The 11,262-nt window shown below is 40.3% G+C and overlaps 1 protein-coding gene across 1 annotated transcript in view; it reads left to right on the top strand.

The window, feature by feature from the left end:
- Positions 1 to 11,262, top strand: part of LOC128891349 (B-cell receptor CD22) — a 446,690-nt gene that overhangs the window by 128,679 nt on the left and 306,749 nt on the right. The window contains exon 3 of the mRNA XM_054150781.1: positions 3,759 to 3,800. Coding sequence (XP_054006756.1) covers positions 3,759 to 3,800 — 42 coding nt within the window. The remainder of the gene's footprint in view (positions 1 to 3,758; positions 3,801 to 11,262) is intronic.

Below are 11,262 nucleotides of genomic sequence, written 5' to 3' on the forward strand. Positions count from 1 at the left end.
GTTGGAGCGGCCGCGGTAGCGAAGGCTACGCGCTGGCGGCCGCGCTTGTACGCGAACAAGTGACTCGACGTGCATCGAAGGACATTGACGCTGCCGCCTAGCGCGTAGCCTTCGCTACCGCGGCCGCTCGGACGGTCTACGCGCGCTCTGATTGGTCGGGGTTTTCGCTTAATATCTCCTTAACGAAACCCCATCCGACATTTTTGCAAAGGAAATTGTTGTTCAGAATCGTCCCAGCTACCCCCCATTTTCGGCTCCTTCCCGACTTTTGGGACACCCTGTATAGTCAGTCCCATAAGAATTCGTACCTACCATATCTCTTAAAGAAGTTTGTCTAATTTAAATGATAGTTTTGATGTTTATAAATAAATGTTTCTTTACAATAATGTATACGAATAAACGTTTACCTGCATACATTCCTAAACATTCATTTAGAAACATCAAAACTATCATTTATTTTAGACATATATCTTCGATATACATAGAGAGTATGAATAATTACGGGACTCGCTGTACATATTGAACAATACAACAAATAAATTTTTAATCCATTTTGTTAATACATATCCGTTATATCCATGACTCGAAACAAAATTCTCTAAAATAGGTCAATTGTCAAACCTTGCTTTAATTTAAAGTAGAAAATTTATGTAAAATTGAAACAGTCCAAAGGCTGTTTAATAAAACCGTACGATTACATTTAACCCAGTCCGTACGAACCACCATCGATTAAATAGTCTCGAAAAGCAGGCCAACAATTTCCATCGCGACGCGTTTTGTCGCCAATGTGCACCATCCCCGAACCAGGATCTGGTTTCTATACCGCTTCGAAAAACTCAGTCAGCCGGACGAGCCGGGAAGCGAAAGTTTTCGAACCCGATGCGCCGGAGTGCGCCGCGAAGGCAACGAACGAAATTGAAATACCCTCGTTTCTATCCCCCTTCGTCGCGTTTCTTCGTTTTTTCCCCCCGGCCTCGCTCTGGCCAAGGCTTTCTTCCCACTTTTCCTACGATTCTTTCTGTTTTCTTTCGTTTCGTTCTCCCTCGTTGGACCCGCGTCGCTTTTATCCCCGCGCGCGCCACGTCCGATTTGTAATTCAGCGAGTTCGACGGGCTGCCACGCGGGGTTGTAGGGTTGACGTTACGCTCAAAAAGTACCGTAGATAAAGTTTGAATGCCAAAGTTACGGGCCGCTTACACAGCCAGCAACGAGCGACGGGAGGGCCTAGAGAGCGAGAGGGAGAGGAAGCGAGAGAAAGGGGCACGAAGGAGACATAAAACGGGCGCACATGATGGGGATCTCGCTCCGATAGGGCTGTAAGTACGTTAAGTTTACCGTTTATGTTCGACGAACGAGAAACACCGCGGAGTCGAGTGAGAAAAGCCAGTTGGAACACCTTGCGCCTTTGCCCCCTTCGGGTCGAGGGTGAGCTTTTTACGATTTTTCCTCCGACGAGTCCGCGACGCGGATTTTACCGTCGCGCTTCGTCTCGGAGTTTGTTTCTTGCGCGAGGACGTTGTCTGATGATTTTTACCGACTGTATTAATCGTTTGAGAATCGCAATAGATTTAGAAGGACTTTTTTAGCTCTTAATGTTGAAGATTAAAAAAATCTTGTTCTAGGCTGATAAAAAATTTGACCAAATAACGTAGAGTAATCCTGCCCATTAAGGAATAAGGCCACTCTAGGTCCTCCCAAAATAAGCTACATTCGAGAATTTTTCTCAGAAACTTATTAAAAGCAGTGAAAAATTCAAGGAGGGTATTTCATTAAATCCATATTAATGTGTAAACACAAAATTGTTTGGCGGCTTCGGTACTCAATTTCAAAGGACTTTTTACACTGAACCTCAAACGGCCGGAAGGATTGAGCACACAGATTTCAACCTAGAACAAAAAAACCAAACATGTTTTGTAATTATATTGCAAAAACTATCCATACCAACTTTAGTGTCTACGTACACCCCCGTTCATAAGTATATTAATAAATACCACTTGTGTTTCTGTATTTAGTTTGCAATAAAGTACTAGATTACAGTATACAATTTATGATAATAATATACGGGGTATATTAATTATTAATTGAAGTTGTTAGGTGTCCACACATTTATGAACAGAGATGTACGAATCGCAGTGAAATGAATAGACTGTGTATTTTCTGGAATTCCTTAGATAATCCGATCGAGCACTGGCGTTTCTCGCAAATTGGACCTGATTGCTCGCTGATTGATTTAATGTGGCCAAAGACTTCCTGAAATTTGATTGCTACGGAAGTTGCTGGCTCTGATCAAAGTTTAGCGGTGATAGCGTTTCCGGACCTGTTAAGATTAGTTCCTGTCTCATCCATCGGGGACGTCTACGTTCACGACATGTCGGACTATTAGGTGGATCCGTATCTTTCGTTATTTTCATATACAATATTCCCAAATGATCGTACATTTTTCCTATAAGAAGATTGTGTACTTTGAATGATATTAGAGTGAACCAAAAGTTCGTACGTTTTTTACGTTGTTACAGTTTGTGGCATTTTTATACAAGTGTTATGTATCATTTTGTAGCTTTTGAAAAGCTATTTCGTGTTTAATAATTAGCTACGTTGATTTATTGATCGTTTAATTTTTTTTTCGTTTCAGTAAAATCATGGAAAATGTTGAGATTCGAGTACTTTTACGTCACTACTGGAAGCAAGAGTTTAAAGCTACCGAAGCAGCAAAGAAAATATTATATTCAGTATATATTATATTATTTAATTCGTTAGAATCTTAATTTAATTTACTTGATATAGAAAGACGCTCCTCCGTTCCCTATTACGAGTCCTCTGTTAATTGTTTAAAAAATGAGACTCATTAAAACGCGAGTGATGTGCATCAGCCCCTCGAGGTATCGATCGAGCGCGCTATCTCGAGTACTTGCTACGGCCTGGCAAGTTTCGCGGTAATTTTCGAGTATTTCTGAAAATTAATTTAGCCATTACATTAGGGGAAGTTGAGAGGAAGACAGAGGAGGGAGGAAGCTGCGAGGGTCGGAGGCCTTTCAGGCCTGAGAGCTTCGAAACGCTCCTACGTGGAACTCGAAAGTTTTGATTGCGTCCCTGTTTCCCGTCCGATTCGCGGGAACAATTTCTTCTGGCCCGTTTTGTCTGCACGCGATACGTTGAATTTGCAATGTTATTCGTATCTTACGCCTAGACGATCACGATTAACGCTCTCATTAATCCACAAATGTCATTGAGGTCTGTCATTGTATGTTTAGTATTATTAAACAATTTCGTGAAATTTCTTTTGAACTTTTTCTCCAGTTTACTTGTACTTTACGTCTTTTATCTTATATTTGATAATGCAAACTTGTGAAGATTCATCGTTAATAAGGGGTTTGGAAGTAAAATTGAGATTAAATTCGATACTTTGGTTCCACTTTCGTGGGGTCCTCTTTAAGTATAAATATATTATATCGACACTACCGCAGGCAAAAAATACTATGGACTTGGATTAATGAATGATGATAGAAAAAAATTAAATTGAATAATCACGGATAGTCAGTAGCATAGTAACAGTACTATATAGTAGCAGGTACACTAACCATACAACGGTATAAAAATTCCCAGAAACTACATAAAATAGTGCCCAAGTAAAAATACACAAAAACCCCATAAACTAAAGCAAGAATTTCTAAGTACAAATAGAGCACATTTCCTAATAATTACTGCGAACAAGTATTTACACGGACCCGTTGTTAAACATTTCATTCTCTGTTTTTCAGGTTTGCGACAACGCTCCGGCCCCACCGACACGCCGAGGGGTGGTGAGTATATTATTCGTTTCCGTTTAATCGAATCCATATTCCACGCATGCGGTGGCTCGTATCGTTTCGAGCTTCGTCGCCGAATATTGATAACCCCCTCCCGGTTGACCCGTACGACGTAGAGTGCACGATAATCGCGGGAAACTCGATCGTGAAACCGGCGATGTGAAAAGATGCGCCAGAAAGTGGTTCGGAGTAGCAAAAGAGACGGCGGTTCAATTTGATTACTCGTATGGGGGAATGGTTTCAGCGCTCGATGCTGAATGTAAACGGGGAAATTTCAGGACGAAACGGATTCGCGGAGGGGGCAACGAAGCGTTGATTTAAACGTTAATTTTGCTAATAATATCCTTGGCCGTCCGTGATCGTTGCCGGCGCTCATTAGCGTAATTGACGTAAGCCCCTCGATTAACGAGAGCATTTTGTAGCTGTGGGGGACACGGAAAAATGAACGGACCGCCGATAAATTTCCACGGGAAATGGCAGCGAAATAAAGATGTTTAAGCGCCCCCAATGGCACTCTCGTAAATCGTCGACTCATTTTCACCGATACGCCTCGCGAGGATGTGCGACATTTTCGTGTCTGACGATTATTTAACTACGGAGGTGAACGTTGTCGCGCTTTGACGTCAAAGCACGGTTAAAATTCTCATATTTTTACTCTTTAATGGAATTATTAATAAAAATTGCATCGATTCTAGTTTCATATAAATCCTTATCTGCAAATATTGATTTAACCAGATGAAAAATTAGAAAATATTATGTTTTAGAGTAGTATAATAGATAGGGAAGTTTTTAGTAGCGTCTGCCATTTAGTGCTTCAAATGGAACTAATGGAATATTTATGCAAATGGAGCAACGGAATTCTCTATTTAATTTTATAGGCTAAATCTCTATGATATGTTTCGATCGCAATTGAAAATATGATACAGTCCACGTAAAATTAATTAAAGTTTGAAATCATCAATTCGTTAGTTACGAGTTCGTAGAAGAAATATTTGAATTGAGAGCATTTGAATAATTTTCATCAGGAACATAAAGATGAATGTTTATCTCCAAAAACCACCAGAGTTGGTATCTTTTTTTATTTACAGGACAGAATTGACTTATTGGGCTCATTTTTCAGTGTCGTTTCTGCATTGTAAAAACGACAAACATTTTATTCGTAATTTTAGAAATTTCGTACTGTCCTGTTTTCGGGACATCGTGGATTAATGGGTTTCAAAAAGGTCGCGTATCGCTTGAAAATACACGGAACACAAACGAAACGAAGACAATCGATTTTTCACGCTGGAACGATTGTAACCGTTTCACGAATTTATCGTTGGTCGTCGCGCGAAATGAAATTTCTCTGTAGTGAAATTTCACCATTACATTTCGTTTCGGGGGCGTAACGCGCCGATACAGGTCGTGTTGATTTCCATTTGTCGGTGTTAATCGTGCTTCGGTTTTGATCTTCATTGACGGGGTGGAGGCAAACATTTCTTCACATTATCGATCAGTAATATTAATAACCGTATGCGTGGTGGCGGAGATTTTTGCTCGAATTGAACGCTCTGTGTTACATGGTTGGCCAAATTACGCGGAATATGTATCTTTCTAAAATAATATTGCTTCTCTTTAAAGCTTACATAAATGTTATAAAAATTGTCGAATATTTTTAATCATGTCGCATACGTAGGTAAAGAAAACACTGTGCACGGACTCATTGATATTTCCTGGTCAATTTTATAAGAATTTTTACTTATAGATATAATTCTTAAATATATATGAATAAGTGGTAAAAAGAAATGGTGAAAGTATTTCAGTGCAGAATCTTTTTTTTACCACTTACTGATTAATTCAGCAGTGAGAATATTCATACTACAGTAGAGTAATGAAATTTGAAGAATTTAAAATTTGTTCCCCATAGGATATTAAATTCACTGTCATTCCTTTCATTTGGGTAAAAAAAAAAAAAGATATAATCATAAGTCTCATAAAAACATGTGGATAACAGAGACGTTGACTATACTCACAATAAAACTTTTCGTACGTAGATTTTAAAAGGGTGGTTAAGGCAAATATTAAAAACACAACTGAAAGCTCTCATCAAACCATCGTAAACTTTCCAACCCTACGCAACCCCTACCACCTATCATACATCACCCGATGAATTTTCCCTATCGAGTCAGTTATACCATTTTTAAAGAGCAACGAGAATCATTTTAATCTCAGTCCTGGGTAGTTGATCGTTGAATATTTTCCGCTATATTGCTGTCCATTTTCGTCCCCCGTATCGCGCATCATTAAACCGTAAACACCCGTTCGCTAGGCACGAATCGATATCATCCTCGGAATGTCAAATTATTTCTACCGTCACTATCCGGCGGATGGTCCGATTCGTTTCGTCAGACAAATTTTGACTGGTAACCAGTTAAGGGAATAACGTATTCCGTTAGGAGCGGCGCGGCGATAAAACCCACGGCGGAGGCATGCCTTTTTCTCTGACCACTTCTACCGACGTTTCTGTCAAAAGGTTCTGACGTTGAGCGTATCAACCATCGCATCGAGCAGCAGCTCGCATTCGGCTCCGCTCGTGAAAGTTAAATTGCCTCGTGCGCGTCGTCATCGGTGAATTTTTGCTTCTGTTAGAGCGAACGGGGACGAAGTTACGCGCCAGTTCACGGGATCCGCATCGCGAACACGTCGGCTTTGAATTCTGACACGTTTAAACGGGGGATAATCAGGACGCATGAGAGGGAAACGCGAAATAAATTCTGAAAAGTTTCGGATGTTTAGGAATTAAATGTATGCACGGTGCTTTCGAGAGTTCTTTGGTTTTGATCTGTGTTTGCTGGAATGCTATCCTGAGTGGATATGTTGATTTTGAGGGGTCATTTTGATTTTAGAAGGATCTGAAAATAAATTATCAAAAGTTTCATTGTTTAGAGATTAACCCTATAGCCAGTAACAACGTGTGAGACCGGTGGTATAGAATCTGAATCGAACATGAAAAGCACGAGTCATACATGTCGTATGAAAGTGCGTAAGGAATTTTTTACCTGACTATGGCACGCACGGTCCTACAATAAATTGTAGTCCAAAGGGTTTAATAGAGAATCTTGCTTCGAAGAGTTTTGTAATTTTGTACTGTGTTTATTGAAATACTTCTAAATGCATCTATAGATGGAAAAAATTTAATAAAAATTAGTACGAAGTTTGATCTATGCCCATCCTCGTCGAAATGGCTGACAATACATGTATTATAAATATATATCTATTTTTATTTCAATCTTCCTTAATCTAAATTTTTACATCGCGCTCTTTAAGCTTCATTGCGAATATTTTAAATAACTAAATAAGTTTGAAAAATCAGTAAAAACTCGAGTACATCTACAAAAAGCCTACCTCACATTTCATTAATTCTCCCAACCCGAAATTTTCTCGAACTCTCCCTCCGCCATTTTTCCCTCATTCCAGAAACATTCACCTACAAGCTCATGCAAAAATTCTTAGGTTACCTCATTTCGTTTGATTTTCGACTCCTCGTTTTCTGATTTCAATACGACGAATGCCATTTCCTGTCTACCATGTGTCGATTTAGACTTGATCTGATCGAATCTCGGGTGTCTTTTATGAGAGATGAACGGGGGTGGAAGGAGAAGGTTGAACGGACCGGAAGACAGAGCTAAAGTTCGATCGAGTTTGTTGATGCGGGGCTTTAGCAACGTCACCGAAAATCCGCGTTCTGTGTACAGAGGACCGCATGCCCCTTGGAAACTCGGCCGTGCGCAGACATTTATCGTTGGCGATGTACCGGCCCGATGATCGATATTTCGATTGTAAAACGCGCCGCGACCCGGGGATCCGTTGTTTTTTGCATTTGCAGTCGATAGAACCGAGATAACCGGCGCGCTATTTTCTGTACCGCGGGGGTTTCCGCGAAAACGTTGTCCAGCTGCGTATGAAAAACATTTGGGAAAAAATTGAAGGGCCAGCGGGTGGCTGCAACCGCCCTTTTGAAATAGGAGCGACACGCGCGGTGGCGGAAATCTGATACAGAAAATCAGAACGAAGGCAGGATTTGAATCGGAAACGATGAAAATGGCAAAGGTGCGACTTGGTGAAAATTCATTGGCGCTAGAATAGTCATAGGCGTTGAAATGAGGAATTTTCGTTGCATAATTTGAAGTTGAGGGTATCTAAATAAATGTTTCCTTTATTTCGTGTCGTACGAGCCTTTCTTTGGAGACCTTCATGTGGTTCATTTTCAAATATACGATATATAATGTAAACAATGGTTTGCTTGAATGATTGATCTATTATTTAGACTCTAATATTTCAATCATTATTTTTAATTATGATTCACGTGAGAAATATGATACATTGTAAGTGTAAATGCGTATATACAATATTTTCATATAAATAAAGAAATACATTTTCATGCACATGCACACAAGATAAATATTTTCATTATTTAAGTCGACATTTACAAGTAGATGCTTGAATGCATTTATGAGGAAATCTATGAGTATGTGTAAACATAAACAAGACACGTTGTATCGTTTACAAGATTTGCATAAACGTCTACAGTATATTTGTACGTTACCAAAGAATACATTGTGAAATTGATTAAACACAAGCTATTTCTACCTCTGATTAATTCAGCAGTGAACAGGTTGACAAACCTTGTTTCACGAGTGTCTTTCGCGGAGCAAATAAACACAAACAGATATGGGAATAGCCCAAAGGAAAACTGAAAGTTCATCAATCATATCCAGGTGTCGTGGTTCTTGGTTACAGTAGAGTACATGCTGATTCGAGTTTTGAACGGGTCCCATGAGCGTATTTCTGTTTCCACGAACGCTTGGCGTACGCGAGCGTCATCTCCTAGCGACACCCAGTCAGTAACAAAACTCGAATGACATTTGTACACGAAAGTTTAAATTATCTTGTCACGTTGTTCGGAACACCGCCGTTTAATTTTTCGCTCCCGACAAAATTGCGTTGCGGCAGATGAATTATTTCACGCCAACTTCAAATTCAACTCCGAAATGTTTTCGCCTCAATTTTTATTTCCGCCGCAATCAAACCCGAAAGTTGTGCCATTTTACCCATAATCGCAGTAGATAGATCGTCCATTTCATGTAGGATAAAAATTTGCATATTTAATGTACTGGAATATAAAATCACTCTTCGGCACAAAAGAAGATTTTGATTTAATAGTTCGTTCATTTGATTTGAAATCAAAAATATTTTCAACTTATAAATTTTAGATTGATTGATCTATTTCTGGGCTCTATTTTATTCTGTTAAATCTACTCGTTACGTTCGTTGCCTTATAATAAATTCACTGTGATGTGCAAGAGAATTTATTAAAGCGGTTAGGAAATTCCACTCTAATTCGTCGGTAGTCGCGGTGAAAATTGTAACACAGTTGTTATGGCGGGTTCTGTCTGACTTCAAACGTAATTCAGGTAAAGAGAAGTGGTGTATATTCTTTGTACGTTGAAACTTTCTGACAAATATATTATTTTTACAAACACGTTGCTGACGGAAAGAATGTGCATGCGCAAAGCTCGGCCACTGTGGCTAATTTCTAATAAGTCTCTTTTCTCTGAATGTTTTCCTCCTAAATCAGTGGTTCGCAGTCTTTTCTACTTTGTATCCTTCGCCAACACGTTTACAGAAATTGTGCTCTTTGTATCAGCATAATGTTTATGATTTACGCAGCTTTTGTACACATAAATATTCAGTCCTGACGTGTTAAACATTGAAATCAATAAGTAGAAAAAATTCTCACTCCAAATCTTCCTCTTTAATACGTTGGCTGCCAAGCTAAGACTCGTGAAAATTTCTACGATGTTAAAATTTTGTCTCGAAACTATTGAAGATTGGATAATTTAACATTCGTCCTAGTATTTAATTTTTTAATGTCGTCAAATTCACGAATTCTATCCAATTCTTTGGAATTGATTCTTTTAGTTCCAAAGTGGAAAGTTCTGTCACCAATTTCTTGGTGACGTGGCGGGCAACGTGTTAAAATGTTAAAGAGCAACATAATTCATTACGATATATGTACATATTTCTGTAATACATGTGTACTAATAATTCCTATCAATGGAACTCTAAAATCAGTCAAATTTCGGCATAGAGAAGCAACTTTAAACATATCTTTGTATTAAAAGCTTCAAACAGCAAGGTCATGTATTATAGTTCAAATCTGCTCCCGCGTCCAAATCAACAGTCTATAGAACCAAGTCAGCACATACTGACCTCGTTTGCAGAATCTGCAATTCAGTAAACTCGTCATTAGTCAAACAACGAATTAGTGTTTCCAACACGAGCTTCTTCAAGTCCTTCCTCAACAAAGCATCTACTGACCTAAATCTCAGTATAGTATCAGTTGTAACGAATTCCGTGCCAAAGGAACGGGTTACAACGATCTGGTACCCAGTGGATTAAGATCAGCAGCGACAGTGTGTCGGTTTACGCGAATCCCAGGAGGTGCCAGCCGAAATTGAGCGGGCGTCCGGTGAACGAAGCGCGCTCACAAACGGCTCGTCTCAGTAAGAAGTGGTCGCAGCCGACAGAAAGCATTCGTCGGGGAACAGCGGCCAGGTGGTTAACGTTTGAATTTGATGCTCGTATCTAATTCTGTTTAGCCGAGTGATCGAGATACGCGGCAGTCGGTCCGTCCAGGGAAAGTTTAAATTATCCTGTCCACCGAGAGGAAGCATCCTCCTCGGGGAAACGAGTCGGATTGGTGGAGTCTGATTAGTTCGTCGGTCCCTCCGCTCGTTTTATCCTCTCTTCTGGCGTCCTCCTTTCCACGGTTTGGTAACTACCGCGGCCGTGGAGCAGAAACGCCGGTAAGGTGTTGCAATGGCTTTCCTTTCGGACGAGCTAACCAGAAACTGCGAAAACCAGGACTAAACGAGGGGTTTGGGGACGGAGGGGTCCACCGCTGCCCTATCTCCGATTCTCTTTCCAATCTCTTTCCCTCTGTCGGCTCTTCTTCCTCCAATCGGGGTCCTTCGTCCTTCGTTCCCTTCGAAGATACCCAAGCTTGCTTCACCCTCCGCCACTCCCCCCCCCCACCGTCGTTTCGCGGGTTTTGCCTCGCTATTGGTCGCCTCGAACCGTCGTTTAATCAGACCTCTCTTGATGAACCGGTAGCGCAAGGTTCACGGAGATCCGCGACAAGTTTCGTAATGAGTCCATTCGGGGCTCGATGCTGCTTTATAGATATTCCCGGTGAATGGACCGCGGGGACAATGCGTTCGGTTTAATTAATTCCACGCGTGGGAGGCCGTGTTCACGTGTCTTCAGCACTCAGCGCTTAATATACTCGGCGCTGTTTATTAAAACATTTTGCGGTGATTCATTAATTTGGAGCGGGGCCATCTCTGTTGGAACATTTCGTTCTTTGGGTTTTTTTTTTTTTTTTTTTTTTTTTTTTTTTTTTTTTTTTTTTTTT

The sequence above is a fragment of the Hylaeus anthracinus genome, unplaced genomic scaffold (genome assembly GCF_026225885.1).
Source record: "Hylaeus anthracinus isolate JK02 unplaced genomic scaffold, UHH_iyHylAnth1.0_haploid 12001, whole genome shotgun sequence".
In the NCBI taxonomy this organism is placed as follows: Eukaryota; Metazoa; Arthropoda; class Insecta; order Hymenoptera; family Colletidae; genus Hylaeus; species Hylaeus anthracinus.